The 18,871-nt window shown below is 39.9% G+C and overlaps 1 protein-coding gene across 1 annotated transcript in view; it reads left to right on the forward strand.

Moving 5' to 3' along the window:
* Nucleotides 1–18,871, forward strand: part of UBE2Q2 (ubiquitin conjugating enzyme E2 Q2) — a 50,390-nt gene that overhangs the window by 15,025 nt on the left and 16,494 nt on the right. Inside the window, exons 2-5 of the mRNA XM_069866920.1 lie at nucleotides 950–1,054; nucleotides 7,454–7,558; nucleotides 9,183–9,239; nucleotides 11,320–11,460. Of these exons, the coding sequence (XP_069723021.1) occupies nucleotides 950–1,054; nucleotides 7,454–7,558; nucleotides 9,183–9,239; nucleotides 11,320–11,460 (408 nt within the window). The remainder of the gene's footprint in view (nucleotides 1–949; nucleotides 1,055–7,453; nucleotides 7,559–9,182; nucleotides 9,240–11,319; nucleotides 11,461–18,871) is intronic.

Consider the following 18,871-nt stretch of genomic DNA (forward strand, 5'->3'; position numbering starts at 1 on the left):
CTGTGTTTGCTTTGGAATCGCTGAAGACCAGATAGTAACGCTGACAAACAGCTGTGATGTCTTCCTTCCACAAAACTTATTACTGCTGTCTTGAAAACTATAAAGGAAAAAATAGACAGTGCAATCAAGGTGTGTACATGTGTAAGCACGGTGCCAGTTTTGGAGTCACCTCTTGAAGTAGCAGTGGAACCTTGACACACTTGGAGTGCTGAAGAATGAAGCATGATTTGTTGTCTCTGGAATGAGAAATATGGAGCTTTTTCTTTTAAACTGCAGTGACGGAGATGAATGGAAATTCCCTCATTATTCTATAAGACCTGGGGATACAAAGATAATATCTGGGTGATAAAACTGAGGTTCAGCAATTTGTCCTCATCTACTGGAATTTAATTGAATGGGTGAGAAGTGGAGAACTAAAGCAAAACAAATCCAAACACGTGGATGATAAGAAGGGACGTTACTATTGAGTTGGAAGCTACTTGATTGCCTCGATTCTCACAATGTTACAAATCCTGTGCTGGGAAAAAATCAAAATAGCTTTTTGAAACATCTGTGCAAGAGGCATTGGACTTCTGTTTAGCTTTCTGTAGCAAGAATTTTCTTTGTATTTCTTAAATTTTTATCACCTGTACTCTATTTTTAAATTTCTCCTTCCTGCTCCGCTCACCTCCAAGCTTTTAAAATTTTCAGCACCGTTTCTTATATATATATCCGTCATCTGATTAAGATGAAAGTAGGATCAGGTATTAGAAGAAATGGTTGGCTGGATTCCTTTCTACTTCCCTTGTGTTACCTAAAACCCCTATGTTAAAAGATTCTATGTTACAGGACTTAGTAAGATAAAAGTAATACTGTCTTGTGAAATTTTGGGGGTAAATGAGTTTTAAAAGCTGTATGGGTATTTTGCGTATTTATTTGTTGGGTCTTTTGTGTTGTTTTTTTTTAACAGGAGTCTTACCCCTCGTCATCACCAATATGGTTTGTAGAATCAGATGACCCAAACCTGACTTCAGTCTTAGAGCGTTTAGAAGATATTAAGAAGAGCAATACTCTGGTGAGCAAGTGTTTTTTTGTTGTTTGGGATGTTTATTTGTGGTTGTTTTTTGTTTCTTTTTTTTTTATTTAACCTTGTAACATTCACTATTAAATTAGTTCAGTTTGAGGGCCGTTGAGGGGGTTTCTAAACACAATTTTCTCTTCCAAAACCGTATGAATCAAAAGTAGTTCAAAAGATTTGGGACAAGGAGGGGAAGGTTGGAATGACTGATATTTAAAAGAAGTTAAGTTTTAGCCCCAATACACAGTTCAAGGTTTTTAAAAAATAAACACTGAAATGCAGAAGAACTTAAGCTATGGAATAAAACAGCTCTTCCAGTGTTTTCTTTGAACAGAGAGCAGTTACAAAGGCAAAAGCTTCCTGTTCTTGAGAGTGTATGTTCTCCAAAACATGTCTCTAATGGTAACTAATACAAAGAATTCTTGGTTTCCATAAAGACTTGACCTGCAAGCTTCTGGTTGATCAGAATGTTCCCCAGATAGTGATGAGTTTGAACAGTGTTGTGACTTTGGATGGTTGCTATTGGAAGAAAATATTTGCACATATAGTGTTTTATAGTTCAGAAAACTGTCAGATGTTATCTTACTCAAGTTCCCTTTTGATGTAGTGATAGGAGCTGTGTGTGTATTTGTATATATAAAATTAACCTCCCATTCTGTGCAGGAAACTAAGTGTTCTTGAGTGTTACTTGGAGAAAAAATTCAGTACCAATGTGCTTTGTTACAAAAGGAACAGTATTGCGGCCTGCTGCCAAATTCCCTCATTATAAGTGCTTTTCCTTTCCAAATTCAGCTTTATGGATATGAAGTAGCCTGTTTATTAATAGATTAAATAATTTGTTAATTAAATGTTAATGAACAGGTTCCCTTAGCATTTTCTTGTTTATTTTTGTATACAGGAGTGCATGCATGCACATGATGCACACAAAACAAATCCGTTTGCAGAATGCCGCTTCTTGCATGGATTATGTGCTGGTCTTAGTATTTGCCTGGTTTTCTAAAGTTTGGGAATGTTCTTTCTCATGATGAAATTGCTTCCCTGTAATGTTTACTAGGATAATATTAATCAGACATACTCAACCTAAAATAATAATGTGTGACTTCCTTTTTTTTAAAGACATTTAGAATGCATTTGACTTCTGTCAGAAATAATTGCAAAACAATTAACAAGCGAGTGAGAGTATTCATGTGTCTTGCCATAATTATAAACAAAGGGGTACTGAGCAGGTTTCAGTGTCTTGTGTTGGATCCCATTACAGGAGACATCAACATGGATTTTCTTCTTAGAACCTAAGCTTTTAGACTAAACTACATTTATAAGAATGTTATAGATCTGTCTTTGATTTCTGCCTAGAAAGACGTACAACAGCAGAACAGCAGGAAGCGCGGGCAGGTGAACTGTTTTCTTAACTAGGCTTCTCAGAAGGTTCTCCCGCTTGCTGCTGGTGTGGCAGGTAGCTTTGGATGAAAGATTTTAAACTGGATATTTCCTATGTTTAACTACCAGATTGATTTGTAGTAGAGTAGAAAGCCTGATTGCAAATATATGTTGGACTTGCTGTGCTGAGTTGCATGTGCATAGGCTGCTTATGTACATTGTAAGGAAACAGCTTCTGGTATCAAGATTGTACTTGCCCATTTGAAAGCTGCTGGGTTGATGTAATAGACACCTGTGGATGGCCCACTGCTTTCTCAGGAATTCACCCCACCTCATATTATGCCAAGATGAAGACAGATGGGAGTGGTTGAAGAGACAAAATACAAAACCTGATTTCTTTGTTTTGCTCAAAAGGCTTGACTTAGTGGTTTTGGGGTTTGTTTTTTCTTCCTACATTTCCCTCTGCAACTCCGTCCCTACCCTTCGAGGGCATTGAAGCAACTCACACGTAGACTTCTTGGAGTAGCATAGGAAGGGATAAGGAACTTACCTGTAGAAATCCAGTCTTCTAACTTATCCGGCTCTTTCCTAAAACCTTACTTAGTACAAGTTAGATGATCAGAATGTTTCAAACCAGATTTTATTTAATTTATTGCAGCTAAATGGTCAGTTGTGCCATGTTGCTATGAACTCAAGTTATTGGAACAGACAAATTTTGAATGGGAAATTGCATTGTAGTCTTCCAGGAGCTCAGCTGAGCACAGCAAACGTGGTAAAAGCACTGCTAGGACATGTACCCTGATTCAGAGTTCTTTGGTATCACTCTGCCCTTTCTACTTGCTTTGTAAATTTTGAACATGTATCAGCTCTTTGGGAAACTGAAGAACATGCTACTCAGGCATAAAAGTTTGACAGGGCTGTGTATATATGAAAGCCTTGTCATTCGTTCTAGTACTACCTGTGTTGAAATTGTGCACGTTTCTAGGAAAATCTTCCATGGGTCTCTGAAACTGTGTTACCTTGGCATCAGCATGGTGCTTTCTGCAAGCAAAATTCTTTTAGAAACATTGAAAAGTTGTTGACAACATTATCGACATAGCATTTGGAGGCTTTAGCTGCTTGACTGTTGGTATTTAGCAAGTTCCAGTCAGCAGCTGAAGGGGCTGCAGTATTCTCTTTCCTCCAGAGTCTCCTGAGTTTGTTTTTCGAGCCTGACAATCAGCATTGCATGGAGAGCTGCCTTCTAGTGGCTGTGCCATGCAAAAGATAAATTGGATTTCAATTTTGTTGTTCCTTTTAAAGTAATGGCAGTTATAGTTGCAAGTCTAAAGTCTCAAACCTTGCTTAGTGGGTTATTTAACATTATACATATATATATATTAACATTATACATATATATATGTTTAACATTATATATATTATATGAGGTGCTAAGGGGAATGGTTTAGTGTTTGATAGGAATGGTTGGACTCGATGATCCGGTGGTTCTCTTCCAACCTGGTTATTCTATGATTCTATGATACGTGATTTGGAGTGTGTATATGTATGCATATAGATACACGTAGAAGAACGTGTATACTTACACTACACTTCTTAAGTTATGTTTCTTGGTAATGAGAAAACGAAGTGTTTCATTGTGAACCCAGCGGTATATTAATATAATTGAAGGGAACCTGAAATTGTTAATGCTTCCATACTGCAGTAGAAAGAGCTTGTCGTGTAGAAAAGGCCTCCTGGTGTAGGATAGGTTTCAGCAAAAGAATTCTAAACTCTTTTCAGCTTTGTAAGATGTTAGCACAGGAAACCAAAAATTGTAACAGGTGTTTTTTATTCTAAACCAGCACAATTGGACCCTTAAGAACTACCAACTTCTCGTAAGTCCTGAAGCACTGAAAGTTGTATTAGAGACGTATATGTTATATTTTTATGTTTTATTGTTATTTTTATATTACTTATAATCAGTATCATTGATTTAGAAATCTGTCGTTGTCTTCGGTCACTCAAACATTTACCTTCTGCAGGCTGTTTACATGACTCCTTTAATATACTGTGCATTACTCATTCTAGTTGCTGGTTGGTTGCTGCTTTAAGCAGTTTATATTCCAGGGAAGTGGTTGGTGTACTGATAGCCCACTTCAGTAGCAGCAAAGCGTGTGTTAAGCATTTATTTTACATTAGCCAAGCATGTGAAGGTAGCCATTATTAATACCTGGCAGAAATCTGCTATCCATTTTGATATGGTCTATTCTTGTACTGTTAACACATACAGAATCACACTAGGCCCTGCTTAGAGCAAGAGGCTGGATCAGATGACTTCCAGACGTGCCTTTCAGCCTGAATTATCCTTTGATTTTTCACACACGTGAGCAGAGCATAAGGGATAGTGGTGATGGTGATCCATGGCAGAAGGATCAAGGATATAAAATGAATTCTTGTGGAGGAAAAACAGCAATAAGGAAGAGAGGCTGTGGGGATGGAATCAGCTTCTTGCTCTGCCACCACCTTTGCGAATCGTGACTGAGCTATAAAAATGAAACCATGGTTTGACAATTACATTAAGCTGACTCTGAAGTGTAGAGTGCTGCCAGGGAGGGGGGGGTCTCTGCTCTCAGCTGCATGTTCCTGCCTCCTGCTTTATAGTGAAACTGGTGCTTCTGTGCCTCAGCGCATCAGGAATTGATCTGCCTTGAAGCTTGTAAGCTGCTGCATGGTAGTGTGACCTCTGTGCCAGAGCAAATGAGAAGGTGAAGATGTGCAGCCGGAGGCAGGGGGCACCTCTTGAGGCACAGCGCCTGTGTGAGTTAGTCCAGGTTGAGCCAGCAGTTTGTTGCTTTGAGGGTGATTGGGTACCTTGCAGTGATGCTGTGTTCAAAAGGAAGCAGTTCTCAACTCTCTTCCCAGCCCTCACTGTCTCTTTCTGTAGACGCATCTGACATTGTGTTCATCTGCTTGTTCAGGCTTTGCACCAGCGAAGTACCAGTGGTGGCTTTTCTCGCCCACCAGCTAGGTGTTTTGTGTGCTTCATAATAGACGTAAACTGATGGCTTGCCTAACTTTACAGCTTTACCTGAGAAAAACTACAATTCCTGAATTTTGTTGTTTGTGCTCCAGCTCTCCGTGAGGCAGTGGTGTTTGTGTAGAGAAAATTCTCAATGAAAAGTGTGGCAGTACAGCTTTAAGTGTCTTTCACACCTTGAGGGGAATGATTCTGAGACCTGTGATTCTGTTCACCAACTAACTTTTGGATTGACTAGCTTGCTTCCTGCCTGCGTGCTAGAAGATTCCCTGCTGTTTCAGACTCACAGGAAGTTTCAAACAGCTGTAGAGTCTTAATGCTGAGAAATTGAATTGTTAATGAAAGCTTCTCGCAACATCAACCATCACATATCATCATCTCACAGCAAATGTGTTGCTGATGCACCCGTTGTTTTGGAGTCATCGGCTTTATTTTTGAGTTAAGGATGATGCGAATGATGCAGAAACAGCAAATGTGCGGTGATAGGAGAGAACGTCGTAATTCCTGTAGAGCAGGCCTGTGTGTCAATTCATGGCCTCTGATGAATAAATAACATTCCTGTTAAACAAGAATGTTGGATTCTGCTGGAGAAGGGAATAGCACTAAAACTTTCAGATGGCATAAGAGTTCTGAACCCTGGAGAGGCTGAATTTGCACTTGGCGTAGGGTAAGGTGAGAGCATTTAAACTGGCCAGTAACAAGGCTTTAGGCACGTAGTATATTTGGTTTTAGTGACTATATTTTTCTTCAATACCTTAATTTATTGTTTATTTTAAGAAATACAGTATAGAAATATCAAGTAGTGTTGTAGAGGTATGGTTCTCTGAGGATGACACGGTCTGTGCTGTACCTTGGGTGAAGCCACGTTGCCCGAGTCTCCCTCCTTTATGGAGAGACCCTTTGAGGGGAGCGGGGCTCGCTGCATTAAGCATAACTACTGGTATTGCTGAGGGATGTGGGTAGAAGCAGCTGTCTTGCACCCTGCCTCCACCAAGCGGCAAGACAAACTCCCTTTAGTATCTGGAAGAAGAGTCTATAAATGGATGTATAAATTTTCCAAGCTTTGTCTAAGGTGTTATTCTCCAGATAATGAAGTGTTCACTGTTATGGAAACATATTCTGCAGTCCATCCTTTTTTTTTTTTTTTCCCTGACGCTGCTATGCAAAGGTCTTGAAAAGATAGGAAATGCTGTAGTACAGTCTTCTATGTTCTTGGCTTTAACTTGGAATCTGAGGCTGCCTGGCAAGTTAACAGTTATGGAAATCCCCTTTATTAGCATGGGGATCAAGAAACAAACTTAATGTTTCTCTGTTTCTGCACAACCAAATTCATTTTATGGGTAGCATTCCAGTGAGTGAAAGGTGTTCTGTATTTTGTCATTGACAGAGCACAGCCGATGAAATGCTGAAAGCTGGGCAAGGGAATTGGTGATGGGAAAAGGTTCTCCCCAAACTGATACAAGATGGGGGCAGGCATGTGACTTGGTCTCTAGCTCAGAGCTCGGCTGGATTCTATGCCTTGTACAGTGCTTGTCTTGCTTCCAGTGCCTGGTGTGGCCTGGAAAGGGAAAATCCGGACTGTTCCTGCTTGGTTTATTTGAAGACATGGTCCTTTAGCCTAGGAAACTAGAATGGATCATCTTATCTCATGGAATAAGACCAATTGATTATTCCCCAGTGATTTGTGGCTGAGATAGCTATGCCTGGAACGGATGATGCTGCCAGAGCAGATTTTTCTTTTGCTCATGACTTTCTTCACTTGACATGAGGAGATGAATGAGAGCTTACTTTTAACTTGCCATGTCCTTGGTTTCCCATTGCGGGGATTTTATTACAATGACTACAGAGAAAAAGAGGGGTCTTTAAACTTTATTCCAGTGTGTGCAGATTTAAGTGCTGTATGCTGACTGAAAGCTCAGTACCAGCAGGTGAAGAAAAATCAAAATATACTCTTCTGTGCTTTGGTGTAAAGAGATGTTTCCATGTTTTCTTCTTTTTTATAGCTTCTTCAACAGCTGAAGCGATTAATATGTGACCTCTGCAGATTATATAACCTTCCTCAGCATCCGGATGTTGAAATGTTAGATCAGCCATTACCAGCTGGACAGGTAAATTAAAAAGTTGTGGACACCTCCTTATAACAATGAAGGAATTGTTTTTTTCAGCCCTAAGAAATGAGATGGTCAGAATGATTAAACCGTGTGTAAGCCAGAACTGAGATACGAAGCACTGCTGGCTTATGGTGTCCTCAACCTGAATTTTGATTGTAGAATCCGTTTAATAGTGGTGTGATAATATTACACAATTTCCTTTGGAGTTTCTGTGTCACCAAGAGGTGTGTATGCGGTACCAGTGCTGGCAGTTTAATTCTCTGCAAAATACTTTTCAAGCCAATTGTTGTGCATTCCTAGTGCTTCCCAAATTTTTAATGAAATGTAAATGCAATTGAATGCTGCTTGCTTTTTCTTGAGGAGTGTATGTTTTACAGCATACACTATTGCTGTTTTCCTTCTTCTTCAGTCCCTTGTGGAGACATGAGTTAGCCAGACCATATGCTACTTTGGATAGGGAATATCTGAGGTGCCTTGTTTACTTTGTGTGCTTCACAGATGAAGATTTGTGAAGGGCTGTGGAACGTTCTGGTTAGCTAAAATGTTTTGAATTGTGCTGACAACAGAGCTGGTAACTAACAGTAACTGTGCATTTTTGTGTTTTTAATAACATCATGATATCATCTTTTGCTTATACGTGTTAAGCTGACGTGGTTTCTAAAAACTCCTGTAGCGTAAGAGATAGTTTTCCTGTGGTGATGGTACTATAGTAATGACAAATAACTTGCTTCATTTTGGTCATGTGCCAAATTGTAATCCTATAGGTCTTTTCTCTCTGCCACTCACATAGCAGTGCAACTGTAAGGCAGCAGGCCTGTAATATTGGGAAGTAGCTTCACTGAAGAGTCATCTTATGCTCTGAAACTCAGAACAAACTCATGGAAGGTTTCTTAGACGGAGATGTCAGATAAATTACAAGTTAAATAAGAGTGGCCTCAGTAAGTAAGATCAAAGATCCGTCTAGTCCACTGCATCTACAGCAGTGGCATTTCTTCTTTGCCAAAGGAAGAATTAGCGGAGCACAAGCACATCAGAATGCTCCTCAGTATTTTTGCAGCTGAGCTTGAAGTGGCGTCATGAAATGGAAAGCCATGAAAAGTTAACTCTATGTATTATTTTATTACTTTATCAAATCTGATATAATAACACAGCTACGTGATGATTGTAGTTGTTGCATATAAGTTCTAAGTAGTGAGACAAAAATCTGTTGTTTTAGAGATCTAAAGTTTGTTAGGCTTTTTCTTTTTAGAGATCTAGCGTGTGCGTGGATTCTAGTTAGAGCTATGATCTGACTTCACAGTTAAGAGATTGTGAGTTATAACTCGCTTGACTTCTTTATTGCATTTGTCACTGTCTCAGAATAGGATATCCTCAGTGAATCTCAAGTTTCCACTTAGAACTTAGTTGTGACACTCTCTATCTTTGCTTCACGCAAAAATCTCTTCATTGTCCTACTCCAAGAAAGCACCTTTGTGTGTCTTTCACATTAAACTTCAGTCCTTTGCAGACCTTGATAAGTGTAACTGCCATATATCCCGCTCTCTCTATGATAGCAGACTTCCTGGTTTTGAAAGAAAGGAATGTGCACAGTTTATGCAGAAACCTCTTTGTTGTGTTGCAGAATGGAACAACAGAAGAAGTTACATCAGAGGAGGAGGAGGAAGAAGACATGGGTGAAGTATGTGAATATATGTGGGGTTGTTATCCTAATCCAGTAGAATTCTGACATTTTGCTCTGCAGTGGCTGGCTAATTATTAAGCCAAACTGTAATCTCCCTACATTTCAACAGAAAAGATAATTAAGAATTTGGATGTTTACCTTAACGTCAGCTTTCACTTCAACCAGCAAACCCAGTGAAATTTTCTTCTTAAACCTAGATCTCAGCTGTGAGGTACTTGGATACAGAGAACTGGACATCTGTTTGTGCTTTACTCAAACAAAACATAACATTGCATTCCAAATCAGTAAGTTTGCATTGTTAACGCCTGATTCAAGCAGCACATGAACTGGCTCTGCTACAAGTTGAAAGTGCTTTCCACATTGAAGCAGACTGACTAAGAGTAAATCGGTTTGCTGATTTCTTAAACAGGTGAGCTAGTTTTTAACCGCAATACGTTGAAGGAAATGCAAGAACATCTGAAACAGACATGCTAGACTTCAAGGGCTATATGTCACATGTCACTGTCTGGCAGCACAGAGCTCCTTTTAATGAGCTTCTTCCTCGGTGAGAACCACCCCTTTCAGTTACTTCTACAGCGTGCTACAATAGCTCCAAGGTGCTTGCTTTTGGATGACTATAAGTAGCCTTATTATAGGAGATCTGTTCTGGCTACTTCAGATTTAGGTTTTTAAAGGAGTGTAGTAAGAATGAAAAATTCGTACTTTGAATAGGAGGTCTTCCTTTAGAAAATATCGAAATGTTACCTGTGTTCTGGGATTAATTTGGAGCAGCCTCTCTTACACCTTATTTAGCTTGACCCAGACCACATTTGTTGGAGCCAGAGTTTCTGTAAAGGTGGTATGTCCACTCCTATATCCTAGTGCCACAAGGCTCCTGTTGCTTGCAGACTTATAAGTAGCCTTTTGCACTCCTTTTGAGTTACTTTAGACAAAAAAATTGTCATGCCTGTCATTATTTATAAGCTGTCAGGTGGCATTGCGTGTGGCACTGATCTCTTCAACTTGTAATCTAGTCCTGTTTCTAAATTGGAAAGCAGCTTATGGTTCCTAGGCCTACATCATTATTGTGAGAAACACAAGCATTTAAAATAATACTTTGTATAAAACCTGTTACAGTTGGAGGAAATGGTGTTGTCGAAAGCATCAGATAGGTGTGTTTCTTACTGTGTAAGTCATCCTTGCATTTGCTTTTATGGCCAGGTTTTCCTGAAGTGTGAGCAGATGGTGCATAAAGAGTAGCCACTGGTCTGACACTGCATGTCAGAGCATATCTGATAGTTGTGTACTCACAGCTTGCTGATGTGGTTGCTGTAATGCTTCCTTTTTCATCTCAAGGTATTTACATCCTTCTCTTCCTCTCCACAAATAGCTCTTGAATCACCTTACAGGCAGTTATCTTAAGTTCAGAGTGCTCCTCTGCAACAGGATAACCCCAGCTCGGAATACAGAGGGGAAGATTTTTCAGTGTCTTATTCTAGAACTCAGAACTAAAATGCTGGCTGGTGTGATCAGAATACTTGACCATGTAGTTTTGTCTCATATGCTTTTTCCAAAATTGCTGCATCTGATCTTCGTCTGAAATGGTCACCTTGAATAAAGTATGTGTAATTTTCTCATATTTAACTTCGTTGAAGGGTTGCTGTACCCCTGCCAGATACATTAATCGTTGTTTGCCAGATGTGCAATATAGCTAGGGTTCTAATTGGATCAAGTCTGCTTTTAGAAACGCCTTGGAGATGCCCTAACTTTGTGTACTTGTGGGTTCTCAAGCCCCGTTCAGAATGCCTTAGTGTCCCGTTTTCTAATTTGCTGCACTTTTAACTTGTGGCAGAGGTCTCATTGTGCTTCTTTCGGTGACCAGAAACTTGAATTTGGGTCTTGTTTGTATTGTGAAGGCTCCCTGCACATCCAGTGAATACTGTTGGCTGAGAGTGAAGTTACAGCAAAACAGAAATGGCATCCAGTTGCTAATACAGAGTGCTGTGCAGTATGTGACTGTCCCCCTAAATGCCTTTGGAGAGGGTTTCATTGATCAAAGATCATAGTTATTTACAGTGAATTTTTTTCTGTCCTGTAGGACATTGAAGATCTGGATCACTATGATATGAAGGAGGAGGAACCAGTTGATGGGAAGAAATCTGAGGATGAAGGCATTGAAAAAGAGAACCTTGCAATCTTAGAAAAAATCAGAAAAAATCAAAGGCAAGATCACTTAAATGTGAGTCAATAATTTGTTTTTTTCTTTGCAACACTTCTGGCTTTAAAATAAGAATTATTTTCAGTAAATAAATCCTACTGCTATGCACCTAGACATAATTTAACCTGTAACTGACTTCCAGCATATATAGGGCAAATATCTTACATTATGGCACCTAAACAGCTCTTTTTTGGGAAGTTTGTATAGGTCAGCTAAGATTTGAAGGTCTAGCAAATGGACTCGCCTTTCATGAGAATCTTGTGCAGGAAGTTAGCTATCAGTCCGCATCCCACAGAGGCACAAAAGCTACTTAAAAGCACTTGCATTCAGCCTGGCAGAATGGTATTGCAATTTAAGTTATTAAGATGGATTGCAGTATTCTTGGCATTTTGGATGAAGAAGCATTTTTGTTTTCTTTCAAATTTTCACTAGAGACAACTCTTGCAAGTTTCACAATTGTTAGTGATATTTAACTGCTTGTCTAATTTCCAGAGATGTCTCTTTGCTTGTCCTTCTGTCTCTTTTCCTTTGTTAATGAACTGTAGTCCTTGCAGAATCAGCAGAAAGCATGTAGGTTGTTATCCTGACTTTTGCCGAGTCCTTATTGAAATAACAAATAAAGCCATATACAAAACTGACTGCATAAAAAGTCACGGGTGACTTAACATACTTACTAAATCCAGGAGTTTGTGTTTCAAATCCATTGCTTTCCAGTAATACCTGTGCTACTTGGAAATTACTGTAGAATTTGGTGGTGTCTGCCAGACATAAAGCAAGGTGCCTTCAGCAGCTCTGCAGCTTTATTTTCAGAATTTTCTGAATGATCCTGCCAGCAGGCAGTTGGGAAAAAAATGGTGGTTCTTCAGAGGCTTAGAAATGCTTTGTCACAAATGCCAAGTTCCAGAGAAGCTTCTGCTTCTCAAAGGTGCATGTAGGAGGGAATGATGATGTCGTACAATCTTCATTTTTATTTAGCCTGGCTTCTGAAAATATCAAGACTTCTGTTTCACAAAGGCCTAAAATGTGTAGTGAATGAAGTTCCATAGTTCTGTTTGTGACCAATTTTAACCAAAGGCAAGGGTTCTGAAGTTTTCATAAGTTCCTGTGCAGGAAGAAGGTGCTTAAATTGGTGCCCTCTGCTGTGTGAGCTCCTCAGTTTTTAGATGCTGTTTGCCAAGGCCAGAGACACGTAGGTCATGTCCAGGCACAAGTTGTGCTGCTTCTGTTTAAGCTGACAGTTGAGGATGTGAGCAGTAGTTGGGTACAACAGAGGGACCTGTAAGTACTTAGGGAAGGAATAAGGTTTAGGATTGGTGTGTAGGGAACACTAGGATTTTTGCCCAAGGAACCAGCTTTGTTCTGGTTCTTATACTTGATGATGGAGCACCTCCCAGCTGAGAACAGGCTGAGAGAGCTGGGGTTGTTCAGCCTGGAGAAGAAAAGGCTTCGAGGAGACCTTACAGCAACCTTCCAGTACCTGAAGGGACTACCAGAAAGCTGGGGAGGGACTGTTTACAAAGGCTTGTCGCGATAGGATGAGGGGAAACGGATATAAACTGGAGAGGGGCAGATTTAGATTAGACATAAGGAGAAATTTCTTCACTGTGAGGGTGATGAGGCCCTGGCCCAGGCTGCCCAGGGAAGCTGTGGCTGCCCCATCCCTGGAGGTGTTCAAGGCCAGGTTGGATGGGCCTTAGGCAGCCTGGCCTAGTGGGAGGTGTCCCTGCCCATGGCAGAGGGGTTGGAACTGAGTGATCTTTAAGGTCCCTTCCAACCCAAACTATTCTATGATTATTCTGGTAAGTAGTTTCTAAAAAGCTTAAATTACACTTCAGAAAATATATTCGATTCAAGGGAATTGGTGGTGTAAATCTCTCTTGGTTTGTAGTGCAAAATTTAAAAGCCAGTCCACTTTAAATATTGTATACAGTCCTGATAGATATAGTTATTATAAGGATTTAGGGAAGAGGCTGTAGTTAGCAGAATCTTGGCTATTTCTTGTCATGAGTTACTGGCCCTATACTCTATCTAGTTTAGAAAAAAAAAATCTTAGTTACTGACACTTAAACATGGAAAAGAATTTCAGCTTGTATTCATCTGCTTTGCAAACGAAATAAGAGAAATACTTTTATTGAAGTTCTTCAAGTACAAGTCTTCTGCTGTTGTCCTGGTGCTGTTCTAATGTGGCTTGAGTGCAAACCTGTCAGTAATACCTTAGGTGTATGTTCTGCTGAAACAGGCAGGATGAGAGAGGTGCCTAGATGAGACCGCGCTTTGATTTGTATATGAATTTACTGATTACCTGTCGTGTTGTCTGAGGGGAAGTGTGAAGTAATGATCGCCCCTCAAAAATAGCCCCAGCAAAACATACAAACCCCCTAACCCAATCGGCATTTCAATATTTAAAAGCAGGGAAGCATAAAGGTGCCAAACTGCTTCTGCTGTATAGTGAAGTCTTAAAACAGACCAAAATCACTACCATCCCTTACTGGTTTTGTGTAAACTTAAATGTTTGGTCAGAGTTTGAGAAGATGCCTGTTGCGATTCTGTGTATTTCTATATTTATAATTCAAACCTAATGATAAAGACTCCTTAACTGTTGAGTAAAATAATCCTCTTGCAGCCTGAAAGGCACAGTCTGCTTTACCATCATCTAAAAATCTGATAGAACTTTAAGGTTTTTGTAGCATCAGCAATCCTAAAACTGTAGATTTTCTTTTGCTATCTGTTCTTCCCCATTTAGCAAACATTGCCTTTCCTTTCGCTTTTTCCCTCCCCATCTAGAGGAGCTGAAATGAACACTGCTGTGTTTTTGTTTGACAACAGCAGATTCAACTTACATAATAGCTGTTCCTCATGCCAAGAGACTCTCGTTGATGCTGGTGCATAAACAAGGTCAGCTGAGTACAGGGAACAGGGTATTCAGCTGCTGCTGAGGAACCGTGGCATTTTTGTGGGTCACCAGAAATAACTGCACTGCCTAAATAATTTCTCCAAGGACTTGTGAGGGTTTACTCTTAAGTGCTTGAGAAATGAACACTACAGCTGCGCTACTGACCTAGGAAAGAGCTGGCCTAGTGGCACTTAAGGGCCCCCTTATGCTGCTGAAACACAGGACTTTTAATAGCACGTATTAAACATGCTCTAAGGTAGCAAAGTCTGCTGAGCATCTTAGCGTAAAGCAAAATTTAAATCCATACAGCCTTTCAGAGTGCATTTTCTTAAAGGACAGCATGAGTTTCACAAACTTAAATGTAGTGGCTAAACATACTCAGATTTTCACACGAGCTACACAGCTCTCTTGGTATTCTTTGTTTCCTCAGCAGTGGAAAGTAAGACAGAGCCATGCCAATTTACATGCTTGTTGGCAGAGGGAGCGTGAAGCCTAGTGTAGAGAGCTTTGAACAGCGCCCAATGCAACCAGAAGACTTTTCAGTTTCTTTAGGGTTTCTTTGGCCGACATCCAGGGGGCATCCTCTCTCCTCTTGGCTCAAATGAAGGTTGAAGTTATGGACTGTGCTGAAGGTTCTTCTGTAGGCAAGGAGTGCACGAAGGCCTATTCTCACATGTGCTTAACAGGTTAAAGACATGTTTCTGCTGCTCAAGACTTTTGTTATAGGAGTTTTTAGGGTTTGTGTGTTTCATACAAGTTAAGAATATTCATCTATGAATTTTGTAAGCTAGTTCTCTTCCTTGGCAGTATCCCTAATCCTATTTCTCTTGCCCGCATCAGGAAATTAACTTAAATTTGGCTTGCAGCACAGTATGTAACTCAGAGCAAGAATTAATCCTCCTTTTAAAATTGTAATAACTTTAAAGAGCCACTTGCTTACTGGGAATAAAAAAAAATAAGAATCTTTGAACTGGAATCATTAACTTCAAATATTTAACAACGCGCTGCTTTTTTTTCAGTTGTCTCTCCCCACAGTCATTTTGGAGATTAATGCTTTTCTTATTTAGATAACGCTTTTAGCTTTTTCCATTTCCTGCTGAGGAGTCTATGCACTTTACTTTAGAAATCTCAAATGTCTCCACTTTCATCTCCAGATTTTATGAAGTCTAAGGTGTCATTTCCATTTGCAGTTTAATCCTTGAAGTAAGTATGAATCTGCTTTAACTTCCAGGAACAAATGTACTCTGCGCAAAACCCGAGAATGTTCAGTGATGATAGAGCGCACGTGTATTCTTTAGTTCTTCTTGGGTCACTTTAGATTATATTTTATTATTTTGGAGGAGTTTCCTTTTGTGTGCTCTGTTTTAGCAGCTAATTTTGAGTCTCGTGGCTGAATTATATTAAAATTATTGTGAGTGAGGCCATGGACCGTACTGTTTTGATGTCTGACAGTATTTTTCTGATCAGACAGAAGCCACAGTGAACTGCACCTCGTAGCTCTGATAACTTGTGTAAGGAGCGAACTGTGGTTGTGCTTTGAGGGAAGGAAGAGGAAAAGAAAATGTCCAAAGGGCGAAAGCTAAGGCTGCACGACCTGGTATCTCTGGAGACTTAGTGCAGGAGACAGCTGGGGCAGTGGCACGTGCTGTACTGATTTCTGCACGGTTCGGTGTGCCCTGCTAACTTGTGAATGCAGAAGCTCTGGTCTGAAGTCTTGGGTTTTTTAGTAGTTGCTTAACTGGTCTATAAAGTATTTTACTCAAATTCATGTGTTCACGCTAAAATGCTAATTAAGGATAGAAACACTTCTGAAAAAATATAAAGCCTGCACTGGCTTGGACCCAAGTTTCATGTTTCTCGTAAGTGTCAGAAGCACATTCTTAGGAGGAGGAGTTTGAGGACAGGATAAGCTTGTAGTGATGCATCTCATGAATATTTTTCATGTCCAGCGGTTTCGGCTCTAGGAATTCCAGCACCAAGTTTTCCTGTTACTTGCTGTGCTCAGAGGACAGCATGTTGTCCACGTGAATGTTTCCTGCCTGGAGCAGGGATTTCTCCAGCTCATTGTTGTGGAGAACCGCAAGTGTGCATGTATAGGAGAAGGGTTATCAAGTGAGACCTTTTATGCCTATTTGATTGCTTTGTGGGAGAAAAATCACTTGGGGCTTCTTTGGCAGCTCTTTTAACTTCTTCAGTTTACAGATCAAATGGCTGTGATGCCTGTCAGATCCCACAACTGACCAGTTACTTCTAAGGCAGTTGTGACTATAAGTCTTGATCTCACGTCTGACAAAATGGGAGCTTTACCTGCCTTGGACTGGAAAGTCCCACTTCTCCCAAAGGATACTCAGGTTTTTATATCTTAATTCAGTCTTTGAATTTATAACTTGCATATAGTGAGTTACTGGAAGTTAATGTTTTTAATTTTACCATCATTATAGTCAAAACTGAACTCACTTCTTTACTGTATCACACGATGCTGTGATGCAAGTACTACTCTCTTCTAAGCTGTACTTTAACAGTAGTTATAAAAAACAGAAGTGACACCAGAGTGAAGATTTTGTGTTTCAAAGCAGTGGTGTTTGACATTAAGGTTACCATCAAGTGTGGCAGTTAATCTCTGCAGGCTTCCTCCAAGGGTAGTTCAGAGCACGTAAAGTTAAGCTCCTCTGCTAAACTTCTTAGCTTAAGCTTGCTAGCCTCTTTCTCTTGATCATCGATTACTGGTTTGCAGTCCATCGGTTCTTTAGAGTAGCAAGTCTGTCTGTGTTTAATGCTGCTGTATAAAGAGTGGGCAGCCCAGCTAGAAACTCGTAGGAAGAAAGGGTGAAAAGCAGTTATAAACAAAGTCTGCTGAAGCTAATTTACACACACAAAACCTAACTGGTTTGGTTTTTCCTTCAATACCACTTCAGTTTATCCGCAGTTACACTGGTTCTCTGGAGGCTGTGAGCGTGCCAAGACTCGCTTTTTAAATTACTACAGTACAGAAGGTACTTAAAGATGAGCTTCCAACATTATATACAGAAATTCAGTAGTTTAATTTGATGGAAATAACGATGCAATGAGGAAACTAGTTTTCCACAGGAAGTGTTTGAGGATCTTAAGTATTTTTTTTAATTGCCTGGTTTTAGAAGTTAATATTCCGTGAAAAATGTAAGGAAATTCCTTCTTTCAGTAAGCAGTACAGCAGACAAGACAAGGGCATCACACTCTTCTGCACAGAAGAAAGACAAAATCTTGACACTTCTCTATGAAGTTTCTTTCCCCTAAACTCCACACTCGGGAGTCTCAACACTCACAGTACAGGGCTGGAAAAGCACCCCATTTTTGCAGAGGATAGTGGTTAACACTGCTTTGTATTAACTTGTTAAGTGTAACGCTTCCTTTTTCTGCTAAACTGCCAATAGTGGGTATAAATAGTAGTAATCTGTAAATAATGTCTATCAACAACCAGTTCTGGGTTTTTTTCCATGAAACTGAATTCACTTGCTGTTAAAGAAATCCCTGTTTCGTCTGATACTGCTCTATACACAGTAAACTGAGAAATTACTTGTCCGGAGCCCTGCTGCGTATAGCTTTTGTTAAATGAGATTAAAGGAGTTGCCTTTTATTTGCATATTTAATTACAAAGTTCATTCTTCATACTGGTCTGTTAAGAAAAACTAGTGGAATGTCAGTAATCTTCCAGTGGAATATGAAAACAAATAGCCTAAAAGAATAGTCTGCGCTTCATGGTATGAAGCTAAGCATATTATGTGATGCTGCTGAACAGAGAAAACAAAGGAGTATGTGGAGGCTTGAGCATCAAGTAACTATGACTTGTATTTAATCCTTATTAAGAAACAGTTTGATCCTGCAATTAAGACTCCTTAAAATATATATCGCTATTGACTTCAGGCAAGCAGGCATGATGTTTCAGGTAGTAGTCAGTGGTCACAGCTGCTTTGGATTCCTCCAGAAATACTTCTCTGACACTTGTGTCCAAAAAGGGCCTGTTTGTAGGTGTTCATAGTGTCTGAAAGGGAACTGAAGAAACAAATCTGTTCAAATTTTTAGATGGAGTAGAAAACCAAAGCCATAAACAAATCATTCAGTACTTCATATAAACAGGCTGAGCTTAAAAAAGGCCCTGCCTAGAATAAAGTTGGGGTGGGGGGGTGGGGCTTGTGGTTGGGGTTATTTTGTTGCTCCCAAAACCATGCTGATGAGCCGCACATATTGGCCTGTATTCAGTGGGAGCGGCTGATGTCCAAGCAGCAGTAGAGAACTGTGTGTGTCTCACAAAACAATCTACCTTTAGGAACTGACTGCTGGTGAACGCCAGAGGTTTCCCAGGGCTGGGGTTTGGGATGATAGCTCCCTTACCTCCTTTGGAATCATCATTCCTTTTCCATGTTTTAATTCTTGTAATGCTGATTTTTAACTCTGTTTTCCAAAAATCTTGAGTGTAAAGTGGTATTTTGGGTGGAATATGTAATCAGGGTAATCATGTAACATCAAGGGTTTAGTATCAAAATCATTCCTGCTAGCTTCGGC

Source organism: Phaenicophaeus curvirostris, chromosome 12 (genome assembly GCF_032191515.1).
Source record: "Phaenicophaeus curvirostris isolate KB17595 chromosome 12, BPBGC_Pcur_1.0, whole genome shotgun sequence".
Taxonomy (NCBI): Eukaryota; Metazoa; Chordata; class Aves; order Cuculiformes; family Cuculidae; genus Phaenicophaeus; species Phaenicophaeus curvirostris.